At 43.8% G+C, this 19,299-nt stretch overlaps 1 protein-coding gene across 2 annotated transcripts in view; it reads right to left on the reverse strand.

Annotated features, from left to right (window-relative positions):
* The window catches only part of cntn3a.1 (contactin 3a, tandem duplicate 1), a 58,958-nt gene extending 41,669 nt beyond the window's left edge, over nt 1-17,289 (reverse strand). For both annotated transcript variants that reach the window (XM_037481058.2, XM_037481057.2), the window contains exons 1-3: nt 16,779-17,289; nt 10,677-10,820; nt 2,767-2,899 (exon numbers count right to left, since the gene is read on the reverse strand). In XM_037481058.2, the coding sequence (XP_037336955.1) occupies nt 2,767-2,899; nt 10,677-10,731 (188 nt within the window). In that variant the 5' untranslated portion in view covers nt 10,732-10,820; nt 16,779-17,289. The remainder of the gene's footprint in view (nt 1-2,766; nt 2,900-10,676; nt 10,821-16,778) is intronic.
* Between the last annotated feature and the right edge of the window lie 2,010 nt (nt 17,290-19,299).

A 19,299-nucleotide genomic window follows, 5' to 3' on the forward strand; every position in this document is an offset into this window, starting at 1 on the left:
CACCATGAATCCTCCCCTCCAATCATAGTGATTATCAGACTGGGGGGCCAAGCACCAGGGGCCATATTCATCCAACTCTGTGCAGATTAACCACTAAAACTGTGCGCACAAACATATTCTTTTCATCAGATACATGAAGCTGCTTCTGCATTATAAATCTCAATCATTGCAGAGGCGGGTGCACTTGCACATAATTTCCATATTGATAATTAGACCTGTCGATGACAAATATGGCAAAGAAAGCCATTAAACCGACTGTGTCGCATTGATGGGTTTCCTCAATAGCTTATTACACAACGCTGTGGCTTTTTGTAGTGTTAAACCTGCTTGTTCTTCACATTTATGCAACTTATTACTGTAGTGAATTCTCATTATATGTCTAGGATGATCATTCATTCATTATTAGCACTCATATTAAAACACATTTTAAAATTGAGGATAAAATTAAACGACCACGATGGCTCAATCAGGGAATTTGTTCAATTTTTTCAGACAACATAAAAATGAGTACACGGCTCTGCAATGATATTCATCTCCTACTTATCAAAACGCCCACTGCTATCGCAGCTAAATATTTTCGGTGCCTAATCTGAAGTACGTAAGAAAAGGCTTGTTTTTTTGTTGTGTACGTATTGTTATACGTCATAGTAGGACGCATTGCAAGCCATCAGTTTCTAACTATATTTGTGTGGCTTTATTTAAGAGATTTAATGTTGGTAATTTAGCATGATTATACGTATGTTATGGTCTCAGAAAACCTGCTGAGTTGTTGACCAATTCACCCAAATGCAGTATGTGATGCTTGATTGCAAGATTACAACAACAACAAAAAAATTAAACCTGTTTTTTTTTTTATTGTGTGTTTTATTTTCCAGGGAATTCTCACTTTCAGTCTCAAACCAACTCAGTTAATACTAACAAAGACAAAAAAGAGAAGATATATTTGCAAAAGAAGACTCAAGAAAAAGCTTTTCATCGAAGGGAATAAGGCACACAGCAAGTGGAATGTTAGCTCCTTGGTCTCAATTAGACTTAGAAAATGGAGGCTTGTGGTTGCTATTTCTGACCTTCTTCCTCCTTCTTCAGCTGGATGGATTAAGACAAAGACAGCGGCAGGCAGGGTTGAAGGGAGGGAATGGAGGGACATATGCAGCAGAGCGGTGCTCAACGGCAGATTGGCTGATTAGATTGAGTTAGTGATTTGGTGTTGCAGCTGGAACTGCTCCAAGAGCTCCAGATGAGACAAATCAAGGGTGTGTGGTGACAACTTGGAGTGGGGGCTTTACATAGTAGCAGTCATTGGGTAGTCTTGGGCAAATTAAATTGTCCTTTGCAACCCTGAAATAGATCTGCCTTCATACACTGCAGTGAAGAGTCACTCAGCATGTGGTGTCCTGCTGCTGAACCTCTCAAATACCCTGAACTCATTTCCAAATCGGGCAAAAGTAACCCTTAGTTAGCAAAATGACAGCCCTACGATGTGCTGACTGAACCTTCAACAGAGCAACATGTCGATCTGAAAACCAGGCCCATCATTAAAAGGGATAAAAGTATGATATCGTAACAGCTTGTGATTAATCAGAGAACTACTTCTTGATGGGTTAGATCTATTGGCACAGTTTGTGGCACGTGCAGTAATGAAAAAGGTCATTAAAGTCTAATTTGATTTGATACGGAGTCGGACATGCTCTCAGAATTTGAAGTCAGAAGGGCTAAAGAACTTGCAAATATGACCTTGTGAACCGTTTTTTATTCAAAAGTAGGACTCTCCGGATGGTTAAATAGCGGCAGATTGCGTAATAAGTAGTCCAGTCGATCCCTGTAATAAGATCTTGAACATTCGTTTCAATTTGTGCCCATTAGGCATTACACCAAGGATGTTCAAGCTACATTACCGGCTGCATGTGCTCATATTATGAAGGATCGTTTCGACCTATTACACATTAAATGCTCGGCTTTGCGATTTGCATTTAATTACTCTGACAGGAGTACAACAGATATGTGGCCTCATTTGATTATAAATGAATAGCTTATGCGCTTGATACACTTTAAAGCAAATCATTGTTTGTCATTTGTTTTCATTTGTTATCATTTTAGCAGCAGAGGAACTGGGTACCAACTTGTTCCTAAAACGAATATCGCTGAACCTCAAGCAGAATGGCCGTCATCCGGTTCTCTGCACCTCAGTCCGTGAAGTGATGTGAGCCATGTGTAGTGATAACCTCCAAACCAGATGCCCTTTGGCAATTTGGGGGCAGCCGTGGGCAGTGATGCTGCATACCAAATGTAACAGTAGCTGTCCCGAGGCTGTGATATTGTGGGGCATCGTCTGCCACATCATTTCTGGTGTGTGAAACGCACTCCACTGGTCGCTTTCCTCCACCCACTCGATCTCTGTCACGATAGCGGCTGAGTTTTGGTGCATGATTCTCTTGGGTCACTTGATCTTTCCAACGGCCAGTGATACTGATGACAGGAAGCTCTAGAAGGGAATTCTAAAGCGGATCAATGTCTCCCCCGCCAAGGCGAGTGTACAATAGAGCAGCAGCTGAGGCCAATCAATTTATCATTCTCAGATTAACCATGACTGACAGGGACGGCGAGTTCTGCAGGCAGCGAGCAGCAGCGAGCCATAAGGTCCACAAATCAACAGTTTTCCCAGGGCAACGATTCAGATCTCCCTCATTTTTTTTGTAAAAATCCTGCATTTGAAACTTCGGAGAGTAAGAACACCTGTGTGCAAAAAGCAATGGCGGGAGGGGTTACCTGTAGAAGGGCGGTGGGTGTCCCTGGGCCTCACAGCTAAACACCACCTCTCTGCGATTCTCACCAGCATGAAGGGGAAAGACCACACTGCCGGGTTGTTTGTTGAACACAGGCCTCAGCAAGACTTCGCTTCCTGGGTGGAGAACAACCAAAGTACCTCAGCTTTGAGGTTCCACGGTGAGCGTGAAAAAACACATTTTACATTTTTCTGCAGGCAAGTAGATATTGCAGGCTAAGACAGGAAGGAAACGAGTGAAAAAATAGAGCAGCAGAAGAAAAGGTTGGTTCCATGTGAGCAAAGCCTGTGAGCGTTTCTCATATTAGCTGTAAAAAGCTGTGAGATCCCCCAAGATCTGCATAATCAGCTGGTAACCTTCATAAAACTTTAATGCAAACATCTGAAAGTACAGACTTGTCAAAGGCCCACTGCGCTGCCACCACGCTTCAGCACAATTTCATTTAAGCTCTTCAAACGTATCACCGCCTTCCCAGGGGATGTCAGCCAACAGAAAATTTGAAATAAAATTTCGCAACAATCGCTGAGAGTAATATGGTGTCATTTGAGCCATCCGCATGGTGCCCTGTGCCCCGCAGATAGGGAAAAAAGCCAATCATTTCCAAAATTGGAGGAAAAATATTTGAGATCCAAACTGTTTTGTATTCCGCTTCCTCAGAGCAAAGAACGAACTATAAAACTTCATCCAGACCACCTCTTAGTATATCTACACGCACGTCACTTTCCATGCCGTGCTGCAATAAAATACTCTCACAATAATTTCTAATGTGTTGTGATTATCAATATAAATCATTCTCAATAATTTGGAGTATTTACCACTATTATTATACAGTGCAATACAGCAGATCCCAGCACATTATAAGAATGTTCATAATGCATTTCAAATGTACGTGTCATAGTTTGCAGTTTTTCAATAAATCAACAGTGGAGCTCTCAAGTACATTTTGAATGACACTTATAACACAGTATTTCTACATTTATGTCATGTGTGTAGAGGTTAAAAAGATCGTTATTTGTCATCTTGTGGTATTCTGTGGTATACTTTTTAATAATGCTACATAACATTGTCTTTGTTAGAATGGAAACAGCAAAGCTAGACGCATGTCTAGTGTGACATTTGTTTCCTTGTTAATTACCAATGCACAAGTACGAAAACGTGTAGTGAAAGCTCAGCCCTTGGCCACAGTGACACATAGGGTAGACAACTCTTCACAGGAGTAAACATTTCTTTCTGAGAGGGAAGAAAATTAATTTGAATTTGCCAGATTAATTTGCATTTTCATAATGACAAATAAGTGGGAAGATTCTGTAGAAAGGGTTGCTAATTTATTTGAGAGGCAGGTATCCTTTTCAAGTCTCTGGCGCCATGGCAGTACAAGTTTATTCTCAAGACTCAAAATAACTCTGTGAGAGGGTGTTTGACAAGGGACTTGGTACGCTGATTGTTCCTCTCCACAAGGATAAACCTCAGAAAGTTACACAGAATAAAAGGCCAACTAATTATAATCTATGTTAGATGAAGCGTGTCCCTTGAAGCAGCTTTTCAGAGATGATTGATTACCAGAAGACACCTCTTCCATACTCAAACACACATCTTCTAAACATGAGATGGATTGCTGTGCGCTATTACATTGATAAATGAATCCAGTTATTAAGTCACAACCATTTGCATTCTGCATATATTTTTTTAATATATGAATACAGCTGCAAGCCCCCAAACATGATCCATCCCTTTAGTTATTCTCCTTTAGTCCCATCAATTCAAAGTTACAATCTATTTTTTTGGATGAAGTTCAACCCCGGGGTATATATATGTGTACAGATTAACTTTTGAATAGAGTTCATAGAGTTCAATAGGTTCATTTTGAATAGAGTGCAGATCCCCGCCAGGTGTGTGTGCAGCACTATGTGTCCATATGTGCAGTAGCGGCGCACTCAGCTCCCACTACTAGGGGGTCATGGGTCAGTTAATAGGTTGGAGTGATAAGGAACAATGCAATCAATGGCATTATTTAACAGGCTATGAAAGGTGAGCCGAGAAAGCGTCAGTCTACCCAACAACTAGAGGTCCGTGAGCATGCGGCCATAACTGGCCATTCAAAATATTACGCAGCTACCGCAGCTCAATGCAAGAATAACTGAGGACAGACACAGAAGATTGCACACAACCCCCAAAGGCATAACCTCTCCCCAGGCTGCAATACAAATGTGATCAACATAGATATTCGGTTGCATCCTAAACTCCTGGTTATGCCTGCACTGAACTGACCCGATGTTCAGTAGCACCATGGCAACGGTTAGCCTATAATAATGGTGACTAAATACGAGAATTATGAAGCGTGATGAGCTCCGGCGGCTGTGCCTCCAGGGGCTCAGCTCAAACTGATGCAAACTCTCTGAAACTCTTCTGTTGCCTTCATACGAGGGCATAGAAGATGCAGTAGTAAAAGGATGAATCATTTTCTAGCCTGCTATCTGGTAATCAAACACAGAGGTGTTACACACAAGTTCTACAGGGCTGTAACATTGAGGCGTGTTTCCTTTTTTACGGGAAGATCTCATTTTGGTGCCATATATTAGTTAGCTTTACCACACTGTAGGTGCATGCGGAAAAGAAATCTGGTAAACGTTAAAATGTTGAATTATCCTGTAAACGCCTATCGATCAACCCAATAAAGAAATATCCCAAACGGATGGCAGATCCAACACATAAAAAAAGCACCATTAGAGAGGAATACTGATCAAGGATGCTTACAGAAAGTTGACTGCACGATACCGCAGGACAGAGATGGAAGTCACTACAGAAGGGTCTTTAAATAAAAGTGGGCCGCCCACACTCATATCTATCACCTGCAGCCAGATGCAGCCGTTTTTTGAAGGCTCTTCAGACAACACAAGACTCAGCATCGAAGCATAAGTGCAAGGCAGAGGGAGCTGTTTAGGAGGCTGAAATAAAAACTAATCTCAAATTCAATAGTAGCTGACAGCAAATGAATTCCTCCAGCTTACCTCAGCATGAATAAACAGGCACATGGGGAGTCGGCTGTGGGGGAGGCATTGGTCGTTTGTGAGGTCCCAAATCCATTCGTTTCAGCTCAGGGTTTTATGCATCAAATAAAAAAAAGCCAATCTTGCTTTTTAAAGCATCTTTCCCCTCTGTCCAGGCCGATAAGGTGCACCTTAAAGGTCTCTCATTCAGGGCCGTCAAATGTTGCTACAGAGCAAAAGCTGCGTTAGGGTTGTTGTGAGCAAAGTATGGATTTAATAACGCCGATCCGAATATATGAAATAAGTGTTGAACTTATTTTTTTTTGGTTCTTTGCACTTGAAATACAGCAAAATGTAACTATATGTAATAAAGCCCTTAATAATAAAAATCTGTAAAATCTGTAAAAAGGGAAAATTTCAATTGGAGATGAACGTTTGTGCAATCCCAGTTAAATGGTGGTGAGAAGATATATTAAAACATAAAAAATAAATAGCAACAAGAAATGTCACAAAAAAAGTTGCACGCCATTCTTCAGTGCTGTGACTGTGAGCAATAGGGTGTATTGTACTGCAGACTTTTGTAAATGAAATCAATTACATTTTCAGCGACAGGAGAGGAATGCGGCCATCACATTCCCAAACAATATCCTACTGTGTCACCTCATTCTGGAGCTAATCAAAGCCAGCGCATCTGAAATTCAATAACACCCTTACATCAAAGTTATTCAATGCCATTCTTACTGTGGAAACGCAGAATGGATGAGGTTCAACTCCATTCGTGGGAGAGGCAAATTAAAGTTATTTCTTATTGTTGTTCTTTCAGCTGAATGTCTACATAAACCCAGAAACATATTGCTTCTTAATGCCATTTGTCATTTAATTTCAGAAATAATAATAATGCTATTGTTTCCTCCTCTCGATTGGTTAGAAGGTTATTTGCCACTTACCTACCACTATGGTCTGCACTAATGGAAACATTCATCATGCTTTAAAACTGTGCCATATTTTACACCGTAGTAGCTTACAAAATGCTTGATTTGACCTTTAGTGGTTCCTTTTTCAAAATGGTGTTGGAATTTTCAATTATTATGACAATTATTCTCAAAATGTATCAATTGGTATAAAATGTTGGAAAATAGTGAAAAATGTCCATCTTCCATTTCAAAGTCTTTAAATATAGAGTTAAATAGAGAAAAGGAGTACATCTCCATTACTGAGAGACTGAAAAAAAGCTTATTTTTTCCAATTTGGCATTTAATTTAGCTTAACAATGAATAAAAAGTAGTTGACACCTACTTTCAGGTCAATATAAATAATGACAAGAGCATAATTACTGGGTGCCTGTGTCCTTGTCACGAATGCAGCTGGAGCAGGTGCAGTGAGGACTCAGGCGCAGAGTTTCTCGATCCAAAGTGCCCTTTATTCTCAAACTCAAGACGTGCTCCAACGACGAGGGACATATAGACAATGACGCGACAGGGGACAACAGGCACACAGGGCTTAAATACACAAGGGAGGTGCAGGTGATTGGACACAGGTGGAGACAATCACGCAATCACGTGAGGGAGGGCGGGGAACCCAACAACCCCCGGCCGCCCAGGGGACCCCAAGGGTCGGCGGCACGGTGTCGGGTCCCTCCGGCCGGGATGCCACGGCGCCCAGACTTCAGGGTCTCGGGGGGCCGGCCGCTACGGCGACCGGGCTTCAGGGTCTCGGGGGGCCGGCCGCTACGGCGACCGGGCTTCAGGGTCTCGGGGGGCGCCGGGCGGTGCGGCTCCGGCGTCGTGGTGGCGGGGGGCGCCGGGCGGTGCGGCTCCGGCGTCGTCGTGGCGGGGGGCGCCGGGCGGTGCGGCTCCGGCGTCGTCGTGGCGGGGGGCGCCGAGCTGTGCGGCTGCGGCGTCGTCGTCGTGGCGAGGATCACCGGGCTGAGCCCTGACCCCAATCCCCCTCCAAGGACCGGATTCCAGACGGTCCCCAGAGGGTGAGAAGGGGGGGTCATGGTCAGGCGCCGCGGGGCCGGGACCGGGGGCGTGGTTCTCGGGGCAGGAACGGGCGCTGACGGGGTTCTCGGGGCAGGAACGGGCGCTGACGGGGTTCTCGGGGCAGGAACGGGCTCTGACGGGGTTCTCGGGGCAGGAACGGGCTCTGACGGGGTTCTCGGGGCAGGTACGGGCGCTGACGGGGTTCTCGGGGCAGGAACGGGCGCTGACGAGCGTCTCGGCGCAGGTACGGGCGCTGACGGGCGTCTCGGCGCAGGAACGGGCGCTGACGGGCGTCTCGGCGCAGGAACGGGCGCTGACGGGCGTCTCGGCGCAGGAACGGGCGCTGACGGGCGTCTCGGCGCAGGAACGGGCGCTGACGGGCGTCTCGGCGCAGGAACGGGCGCTGACGGGCGTCTCGGCGCAGGAACGGGCGCTGACGGGCGTCTGGGGGCCGGGACGGGCGGAGACGAGACTCTGGTGGCCGGGAGAGGCGGAGGCGAGGCTCTGGGTTCCGGAACGGGTGGAGGCGAGACTCTGGGGGCCGGGACAGGAGCCGGGACTGGGGGGTTCAAGGTCTCCTCCCCCCCCGGGCTCCCTTTCCTCGGATTGAGGAGGTCTCGAAGCTCGAGGCACATTTTCCTGTAGCCTCTGGGCCCGAGAACAACGTCCGTCTTGCGCTGCCAGAATGGACTTCCCACGTCCAAATAGTCGGGGCCCTGACCGCTCCAAAACTCTGCTGAGTCCTCCTTGGGTCGCGTCATTCTGTCACGAATGCAGCTGGAGCAGTGAGGACTCAGGCGCAGAGATTCTCGATCCAAAGTGCTCTTTATTCTCAAACTCAAGACGTGCTCCAACGACGAGGGACATATAGACAATGACGCGACAGGGGACAACAGGCACACAGGGCTTAAATACACAAGGGAGGTGCAGGTGATTGGACACAGGTGGAGACAATCACGCAATCACAAGACAAGGCAGGAAGTGAAGTTAACCCAGGACCACAAGAGACATGAAACTTCAAACTAAAACAGGAAGCGAAGCCAAACCGTGACAGTCCTGCATTACAAGATAATACAGTTAAAATGTTCACAATAATCACAGCTCACAGCACTGCCTCAGGCTATTGGGATGTATCATGACACCAACACTGTTTGTACTGCTGTTTAATTAATAGTGATGGAGAAAATACACAATGCAGATGAATTATTATGGACCTATAATTAACAGACTACACGAACACATGTGGGATGATTCTTCAACCCTGGATGAAGCAAAAGTACAGCCAGCTATGGGAGGGAGATTCACTGGGGAATATCCCTCATCTCTGCTGCTACAGAACTTCAAAGATGCAATAAAAGTCAATGTTTTGAACTCCAGTCGTCTGGGATGCACACAGAGCAAAGTAAAAGTTGTTCCAGGAGATTCAAACCAGAAGCAGCCCAGTATTTATTTAGTGGGAACAGCGGCTGTGTCATCTGAAAGGATAGGTTCACATTTATGGAAGTCATTCCTAAAGCTGTACTTGATGTACTCGTCCTCATGTTCAAACTTGCTAAACGGTCCCTGAATTTGACCCTTTCAACGCAGAAAGCTTAAAAGCAGAGTTTTTTTTTCTGTCAGACGGAGAATGTCGACCCCATCCTGCTTCTGTGTGACGCTTGGCTTGGCCCCATTGCTATCCCACACAACCAATGCCTACTGAAAAGTCGGGACGACTAGAAGCACCCATCTTCCTTCCTCTCTTTCCTCAGCAATGCAGGTCTGAATACTAAAACGCTTATAAAGAACACAGAGGCTTTGGAGCTCGACCGTTGTATTGCGCCATACTTGTCTTGCCGGCAGAGCATATGTAATGTAACCCCTTACTGAATATTAATGCTAAGTTACTCTCTCATACGGACTGTGAGCGTGAGCCTGAAGAGCGAGGCAAGGGCCGTGCAACACATTCGCTTTTCAGAAACCGTTTAACCTCCGCTCCTTTGTTAAGCGCTAATTTCCATAAATAAATAGGGTTTCAAGAGAAAGTTTTGCAGCTGGGATTAATGGTACAAAATGCACACTTCAAGTGTGTCCTTGAAGCTGTGTGTCGGGGTAACTCAGTCAGGTTAATAGTGGGACATTCTCTTGTCCGTACATTCAACAGGAAGCTCACACTGGACATAATTGCAAAGTGAGACGCAGTTCCCTGAGGAAAGGCTCGTTAGACGTCCACTGATGTGTATTGGATTTTGTGATAAGTGATGCTAATTACCATGTCCGTCCGACGTGCTGCTGTGCGTTTGAAGAGAGACACACATGCACAAAAGCATTTTTGGCGGTTTCAAGTAAGCACAGACACACACACACACACACACAGACCGACATGCAAGCACACTAATTATTTTGGGTCGCAGCAACTAGGAGGGGCTGACAATTTGGAGCAAGGAAACATGAAAGATTATTAATTTCTCAAGATGCTGCGCTCAGGCGACAAAGCCTGTGTCAGACTCTGACTTTCTACAACTGACAACTGCCGTTTGACCCTGAATCTGTTGCGAGGGAGGGAAATAAGGTCTCATTAAAAGCAAGATCAATGACACGATTTCTGCACCACTGCTAGTGCAATCTCAATTAGAGCTACAATTGAGGGTCTCTTTGAAATAAATGACTACACATTCAACTGCTAGATAGGGAGTGTCTTTCAGAAATAGAAACCTGGCTTAATCTTCTTCCAACAGGATGCATTGCAGCTGAAAAGAAAAATAGAAATAGCTGCTAGGCAGAAACGAAGGAATGTTAATCTGCTGCTTTGAGCTGACAACAGGGTGAACCCGTTTTTTTACATGCACATTTTTATTGGGATATAATTTAGGTGGTGTCTATAAATAACAATTACTAACCCGTAAGGCAAATAACATGAAGAAGTGCATTTTTGGAAGGCTTACCTGCCAAACACTCCACCCATGACAGCAGAAGTATAAGTTTCCATAGCAACTCCATTTTAATAGTCTCAGGTCAATACAGGCTCACATCAAATCACAGGTGTGGAGAATCCTGGCTTCGTCTTCTCCAGCGCGTTCACCGTTCTCCTGTTGAATGAAAAGAAACGCAGGGAGAAGCCATTAGACACAGCAGTTGTGAACAGGAATTTTCCAAGTTTGCTGCTTGAAGTATATAAAACACAAGGGAAAAAAAAGAAAAAGAAGAAAAGGTTTAGTTTCATGACGTCTTTACGAACACTTTTTAGGTCAGCGGGATTTTTCAATTGCGGGTACAATCCATAATTGTGAGAATAATCAAGTAGCCGCTCTGTCCCCCGCAAACATAAAATGATTTGTCCAAGCAAAGCACTTACAAAACACTTTCACAGCAGTGCTTACTTAACTGTGCTTAACATTGCATAATAGGGATCATGTCTGCAAGAGAAACATAAAGGGATTGCTTGTACTTAAACCTGCTGAGAAAAACAAAACAAAAAAGCAAGCTGGTTGTCAGACACTTCCCTGGCTTGTAATAAAGCACTGTCCTGGCTCCTCGAATCCATCTGAGCTGGAGGGATTATGTGTTTCTGACATGAAGAGATGACTGTAGGCTGGGCAAACCCATTTTCTGTCCCCCGGGAAACTCACACAATTGATTTTCCCAAGGACTAAAGTGTAATTTATCCCTGCTGAGACTCAAATGATGGCCCGAAAAAAAGTTTTGAAATGATAATGAGACGGACTACTCTCGATAAACACTGATGTATTTATTTGTCTCGGTACTCTGACGCCCCAGACATGTTGATAGCTACGATCCTTTCTGGTAAAGCAGCCGGTGATATGATAGTGCTGGTCATGGAGTGAGACAGGATGAAGAGAGGGAATTAGCCATCGTCTGTGCTCAAGTGGACTCTGGTACATTTAACCGACTGATGGCACCGTTTCCTCTGACTACACACCGCAGCGTGCTGAGATTAATGAGGAGGAAATTACTAACAACGTACAGTACAGTCTTTCAAAAGGCAAAACAAGCAGAGACAACTGAGAGATTACTCTTTCATAGTTTTCCAGTTATCTTGACGCCTCTTATCTTTACGCCACTGAAAAAGTATGACAGCGCATACTGATGCTTATGTGAATATATCAACTGCGTTCCTGGCACTTCTCTGCCTGCTGCTTGCAATAAACATTGGAAGGAAACACCTTTCCTCAATAAATCTCATCATGGAGATTGGCTTTCGAATGTCATCTCAGTTACCAACTTATCCGTCAGTTATTAGGATGCAAATGTCTTGAGTAAACGCTTCAATAATAAATAACAGTGTATCTTCAAATCCCTTCTCGTGCTCCTGGATATTTTTGGAGGGCTCCTCCTTTCAGAAAATCATTTTGAGGGATGAGCCGAATAAATTACTACGCAAAATGACTAATCGAAGAAAAAAAAGATGGGCCTGGAAATTCAAAGACGGTTTATATTCCAAACTCACACACATAATATGTTATTTATAGGTATAGGTATATATCTGAGGCACTCTGGTTTTAAGTAAAAATCCTTTGTTGATGATACATGTATTACCAAAACATAGTTAATTCCACATCATCAACACTGACTTTCTTCACCCGGTACATCACTGCACATTTATTTGAACATAATTGCTCCGTCAACGTTATTGTCTGACTATCGGGGACCACCAGGACATGTGAACCACTGAGACACGTTGTTTTTTCAAAGCAGGTATCTGTTGGCCTGTAAGAGCCGGCTCTTGATCTCTATTGCCCCCCCCCCCCCCCCCCCAAGAAACAACGCCCCAGACGACAGGTTCGTACGGGATGAAAGGCCGCACTCCGCTGATGGCAGGGGTAGCCGTATTTTGACTTCCTCTTCAGTACAAATGAATTACCACTTTGACCGTGAGTGTTAGTGACGAGGCCAATGACTTACTTTCAACCCAAATTGATTCCTTATTTGTTTGCTGTATGAGATGAAAGTTAATGGCAGAGAGAGCGTTCAAACTTTGCCTTTCAAGATCCACTCTCTTTCATGTCTGGAAAAAGTCTGCATTTGAAAGAAATAGAATAAGATCAAGGCTGAAATGACAGTTCTTTCCTAAACATTTCCTATCCCAATTTGCACAAATTCAGCTGCATTAATATGTGACACCACATTGGGGAATCCAGCCTCTCATTTCACAAAATACATCACAATGCAATAAATGGACTTTCTTCGGTGCAATGATTTAACCACTGCGTGACGGGCATGCTGCGGACAGCATTATCCCCGTCAAGTATCGCCTACCTATGAAAGTGACATTTCAGCTCAATTACTTCCATAAGCTTCTGGAGGAAATATGAATGTGATTTGCCGAATTCAAAAGCAAGCCAGAGTGATTAGCGTGGGGAGATAAAAACATTGCAGTTAGAAGCAAGTCATGACGATGAGCCGATGCATCGTTTCAGGTGCTGCTCACACGTTTCATCTCCGACTTCACCATCAGTGGATGAAACTTCACACAAACATCATTACGTAAAATGACCAAATGTCACGATATCAGAATAACCAACATCCCAGATGACTGCTAAACCTATATGAAGACATCAATATTACAGCACTATTTTTTGTGATGATGAATTGATAATAAAGTTAATCATCAAGGGGTCAAAATGCCATGCATTCTCTCATTCAAGCTTTAGATAAGATGAGATAATTCTTCATTAGTCCCCCAGAAGGGAAATTGACACGATCTACAGCAGCTTGGTTGAAGTGCATGTTAAATGTGAGGAAGGCTTCCTACACCATTTTCAGAGATTTCAAAATCAAAAATATATTGATTAGTCCTGGTTCATTCCGTGTGTTAATTGAACTTAATCTAAATTACATCAGATCAATATCACGTATTGAAAGAGAGCTTGAATATAGAAAATGATTTGACTTTTGAGGAAAATGCCATTTGAGTGAGACAAATCTCCTGTGAATTTCAGTGTTGTCATAGTGACACCACTCGTCCCTTTTGTTCTCTTGATAAGTGGTTGATTGTAGCTCATTCAGCCAGACAAGCTAACAGTGATGTCCGCTGATTCAACCACCCTCACTATACCTGATCTCTTCGCTGCCATCAATTTTTCAGAGCTCCAAAATGTATTATTAGAGGGGTACTGCAGGTCCCTTTAGTTGAAGACTCCAGGTAGAAACTCACACTAAAATACATGAGCACCGCACGCACTCACACCCACCCACCCGAGCTCTGAATCATGAATGAGACCAGACTCTCATACTCTGCAGGAACGAGACAAGACCAGGAAAAATAGCATACAATGCTGCATCTTTAATCACCTGAGCTGTGACTTCACTTGATCTGCAGACACCAGCTCGATCAGTGCTTTGCATGCGAGGCTCCTCTCACGGCTCCGAGTCCCTCCAGTTATTTAAAATGTATTTTTTGCTGCTGCTCAAGTTCTCTACTCGCAGTAGTAGAGAACGTGAAATTCCTTCCTGATCCTGGACACTGTCTTCATTCACTGCACACAAGACTGGAAGATTTTATTAAGCAGCCTTTGCGAGGAGTGTTGTAGATAATATTATTCAGTCCCAAATCAATCAATCAATCAATAAAATAGGCACATTCTATTCATTTATAAGTGATTTTTCTCTCACGTTATATCTGTTGAACCAAAAGCAGCTTCCTGCTGAATGTTTACAAGAAACAGATAGTACTTCCAAAGGTATTTGAAATGTGCTTACTTATTCTTAATGCAAAACTCCAAAATTCCCTCTGCCTCTGTAGCGCTCATCAAGAATCTCCGCACAAATAAACCGATGAGCTCAAAGCTCTCTTGAACCTCGCATGCGTGCCGACCCACGCAAATCTCGCACACCCCGGGAATCAAGTCGGCGCCAACGCCTTCCCTCGCCAAGATCTACCTCAAATAGTGACACAAGACAAAGAGACTAATGGTGTTTTGATCTGAGCACACAAGCCGCAGGCACGACATAACACATGCCAGCTACTCCATTTTCTCCAGACCCCACCAGGGGGGCTCGCCCCACTCTCCCCTAGCTGAGCGCCCACCTGCACACATGCAGTTTTAATGGTCGATGTATGGTCGATTTGCCCCCCCCCCCCCCCCCTCTTTAAAGATCTGTGCACCTTGATTCAGTTTCTGAACATCATTGATTCAAGTTGTATTTATTGAAGGGTTAAACCTCGAGCAATGCACTTATTGTAAATACCCTAACTGAGTGAGTGGCCTGGATTCAAATCACTCTAATCAGGCACCTGCAGCAAACATGGGTATAAATCGTCTTACAAGTGATGCAACCTCTGACTGAAAGTGGTTGACGATTCCAGTACACCTGCATTTGCTACGGTACTCATTAAGAATCCCATTAGGATTCGAGAGCCTTGCAAATGAATAGTTCCCACACAGGTTGAGGTCTGAGAAGCTATTGTGATCCCATGACCAAGAAAAATCTGTTATTATCGAGTGGAACGTGAGAAATCCACTTGAAGCCAAATGGGAGAATGCTGATAACACTGGAAACCTCCAGCTTTAATGTCCATCAACACCAAAATTGGAAAAATGAGAAAGTTTGTCCTTTGTGTTCTGTCAGAAAAACATAACATTACTGGAGGCATATAACAAATATACACATTTTGTGAGGAAATGCGTTTTTCTGGGATTTGCATATTTCTCGTCCAGCAGAAATTAATGTTTGTTGATGGTTTTATTTTAAGCGAAGAGGTAAACAATGGGTTCAGTTTTGTGTTGCTGCTGTTCCACTTACTTATTGTATACTATTACTTTATATTCTGCGAAATAGTCTAAACCTGCCTTCACCTATTAGAATGCACACCCTTTTCCCTGGATTAACCTCCGTCAGTCTATGTGTTGTGTGTCCACTTTGTATGCAGACCGGGCTCCGCTCACTGGGGTACTATGAACTCCACGTTCCACCTTCATCCTCTTTCCGAGCCGGTGACATCATTGGAAACGTGTCAGGCCATAAGCACAGTTCCCCGAGGAGACCTTGTAGTAGATCTACTATTCCAACCACTTGCATATTAAAAGGCAAAAAGAGTAACTACACTCCAGAGTGGCGTTGGTTGAGGGAATTCAACCGCAGCTTTCGGGTATAAACGGTTTGCAGGGCACATCCAGCTGGCATTATGTCAACACGACACAACAGAATAGTGCTCACAACACCTGATACTTATCTGATAATCAAAGGGGGGGACTGATGCAGACTGCAACACATTTTGGAACAGGGAGGAGGAACTTGTCAGAAGGACCCCCTCCTGAGCCACCTCTAATTTGCTTAATAGCAGAATCATAATGTGCAAGGCAGCTCCCTCTCAAACATACGGACACTTGATTGCGAGAGGAGTTATTTTCCACCGAGTCCCGCGCTAAAGGTCTTCAGACAATCTGAACTGCAATCAGGCTCGTAGCCGGATGCAATCAAAGAAAGGAAAAGATGATGAGAGTGGACCGAGTCCAATCCTCTGTGGGTCGCCGACAGCGAATGAGTCCTGCCAGAGTTTTTAAGTTATGAAGAAAGAATGGGCTGATTTGTGTCTTCTACCAACATGAAATGCAGGGTATGAAGGATGAAGGATGGTCCTTGCAATTAGAGGACACAGAGAATGTTATTTCTAATGAGCTGTGTGGAAATGATATCGCTATGGCAAATCTGTGAGGCTTCTAATTGGCAGTAGGGCACATAGGATATGCCCTAACATGCAATTTCACAGTCAATAGTGGGCAGCACACACACACAACACAGCATGTCCGGGATGTGTGAAATAAAATTAAAATAATTAGCGCAGTCTGGAAAACCCAGGACATAACCGTCCGTGTGCTGATTTGTCTCAGTCAATTTAAAATGTAAATAGAACGTTGCTTGTTTATCTTCGACGCCAGAAGCGGAAGTTTCTGGCCAACTGGGGGGGGTTCAGAGCAGCCCGATAATTGAATGGATGGAAAATACGCAAACAGGAAAATAGAGTTTCCGCAAACAACAACAACAAAAAACAAAAAATAAAAACACAAATAGTTGCACCTCTTTACCTGAGTGTGCTGCGTTCCCTGCGGTGTAGTTTGCTGTTTAGCCCCGTCTCGGACATCCATGTTACAGCGCGCATCGATTCACCGAGTCCAGGGCGGCGGCGAAGTTCGTCCTTTCAAAGTGCAGATAATGAGCTCTCGGAAGAAAACTGCGACCCCGAACTCTCCTCCACCAGCCCGCTCGCCTCCTCGGGGGGGAAGCTAACCCGCAAACACTGGCGTTCACTCTTTTTCTTTCTTCTTCTCCTTTCTTCTAGAGTCCCGGGTAATTGCGGCTCGCTCCTCGGCTCTTCATCCAGGTCTGAACGCAGCTGAGCCGCGCGCGCCGTCCGACGTGCGAAGGTTTTTTATTTTTTTTTTATTTTTTATTTTTTTTTACATCACTGAGTCTGAATCCCTTCTTTTTTTAGGGGCGGTTGATTCGGGTCCATTTGACGGCGGAGTTCAGTGTGCGCGTCGGGCTGGTTCACAGAGCACGGAGACTGCGTTCGCCTGCGCGGAGGCGTGGGAAGGGGGGTGGCGCGCTGGGGGGGGGGGCGCGTGGGGGCATCACGGGCGGGTAATCAGGGCGGCGGGTAGGCTACCGCATGGGGACTGCGGGTTCACGGCACGTGCTCCACCGCGTCCCATCCAGACTAATGCATCTTCACCGGATCCTAGTATTTGTTGTTGTTGATGTTTTTTTTATTGTCTTTCAAAGGATTTAAAAAATAAGCATTCAACATATTTCTGTTCCTTCCATTATTGAGTGAATTTTACCTGAAGTAGCAAAAAACAATGTTTTCAATATGCTGCAAGGCCCCACACTGAAAATATAAGTAATTAAAAGATTTTGCCTCCACGCCCAGAGTCCACACAGTTGTTTTCACTTAGGCCTCTGCAAACTATTGTAGAGGTGATTGACATTTACATTGACATTACTGTTGCACGTCTGAAACCCATTTGATCGGTATAGTAACTGTACAGCTGTCCAGCAAATCCCGTAGAGTTAATATATAATGGGACCTATAACATGTTACTCATACTTATTCAGTGAGTCAACAAATATAAACTACCATCCATGGACAAAAGTGGATAAAAAAACTAAAACTGCAACAATATGAATCATCATCACAGAGGTAATCATAGCCACACAGTAATGTCAAATCCTTACATATGCACCATATTATAGCAAACAAGTTAAGGTGTTTTGTTACTTTAGTTACACAACAGAACTTTCTTTACATATGGGTGAATGTTGAGGCATTTTTTTATATCATGTCCCACTTCCATTCAACAAAGCTGCCACCTCATGGAGTTTAAACAGTCACGACTGCTTATACATACCTTTGGCTCATTATCCACTACTAATGTTCAATGGGATTTAGGAGAATCTACTTTGGTTTGAGCCAAAGGGATGGTGATAATTACAACAGAAATCCCTGAATGCCCCGCTGAGCCTTGGCAAGGCAAAGGAACACAAAAAAAGAAAGAGTATTTGGATTAACCAACTGAATATAAAATAAGTATAGTCGCTCAAATACAAAGTTAATATTGACACATCGAAGTGCCAAAGAACACTTAATACTATAGCCATCCAAAGTACAAATAACTGCCCCTGGGTTGAATAGTTTATGAATTCTTTAACGCTTAAGACTTGAGGGAAATTATTATTTCACTCTCATGATTTCAACCAAGAGAAAAACGAACAGAATTTTACCTCATGCAGCTTTACTCATTTGCTTCTCGCTCGGCAGAGAACGCTCCCCTTTGCGACAATGAGCTTTTCATTGTTTTTTTGGAAGATGTCATTTAAATACGTGAATTACGCTTGTCCTGAGGCTGCAAATGAGATGTAGAAATGAGCAACTTATCAACGCCGCCAGGAGTCACAAGGACCAGCGTTTCTGTCTGAGAGCAGGCGAGGGGAGATTATTCCCTGCAGGGGTGTCACTCTGCCACCCACTCGCTTAAACACAGCTATGCCAATGATCTTCAATAATACCTTGTCTTAAATCTCAAACTTTTGCTTTGACTTGTTTATGTCATGCTGTTAATATCAAGCGCCTTTGCATCCGACTCTGGGGAAGGCTTAAGTTACTTAGATCTATATTCTAAATTAAAGACATAAAGGTATGAGAGAAATATTATTCTTAATTTATCCATCTTTTAATAATATTTTAAACTATACAATGGTTTACTTGGTACTTGTGAGAATGGACTGAGGTGAAGGGGGTGACCTGAACGTTGTGTTGTTCGGTCAATATATATGTTTCAGGGGCAATGCGCCTCCATCACAAAATTAAAGATAATGTAATATGTAATAGTGTAGAAACTAGAGCAGTGCAGACATAACAGGCTACGACATGCATCGGGCAGAACAAACTACAGTAACAGAACATTTATAACACTTAGGCGTAAAATAAATGAATAAACATCACAATGTAAAATAGCCACACTGCTTTTATGCCCAATTGACAACAAGCCAATCCTTAAGACCATGTTTGTATATTTTGAATGTTCTTTTGTGCTGTCTTCACTCTAA

The sequence above is a fragment of the Pungitius pungitius genome, chromosome 1, assembly GCF_949316345.1.
Source record: "Pungitius pungitius chromosome 1, fPunPun2.1, whole genome shotgun sequence".
NCBI lineage: Eukaryota > Metazoa > Chordata > Actinopteri > Perciformes > Gasterosteidae > Pungitius > Pungitius pungitius.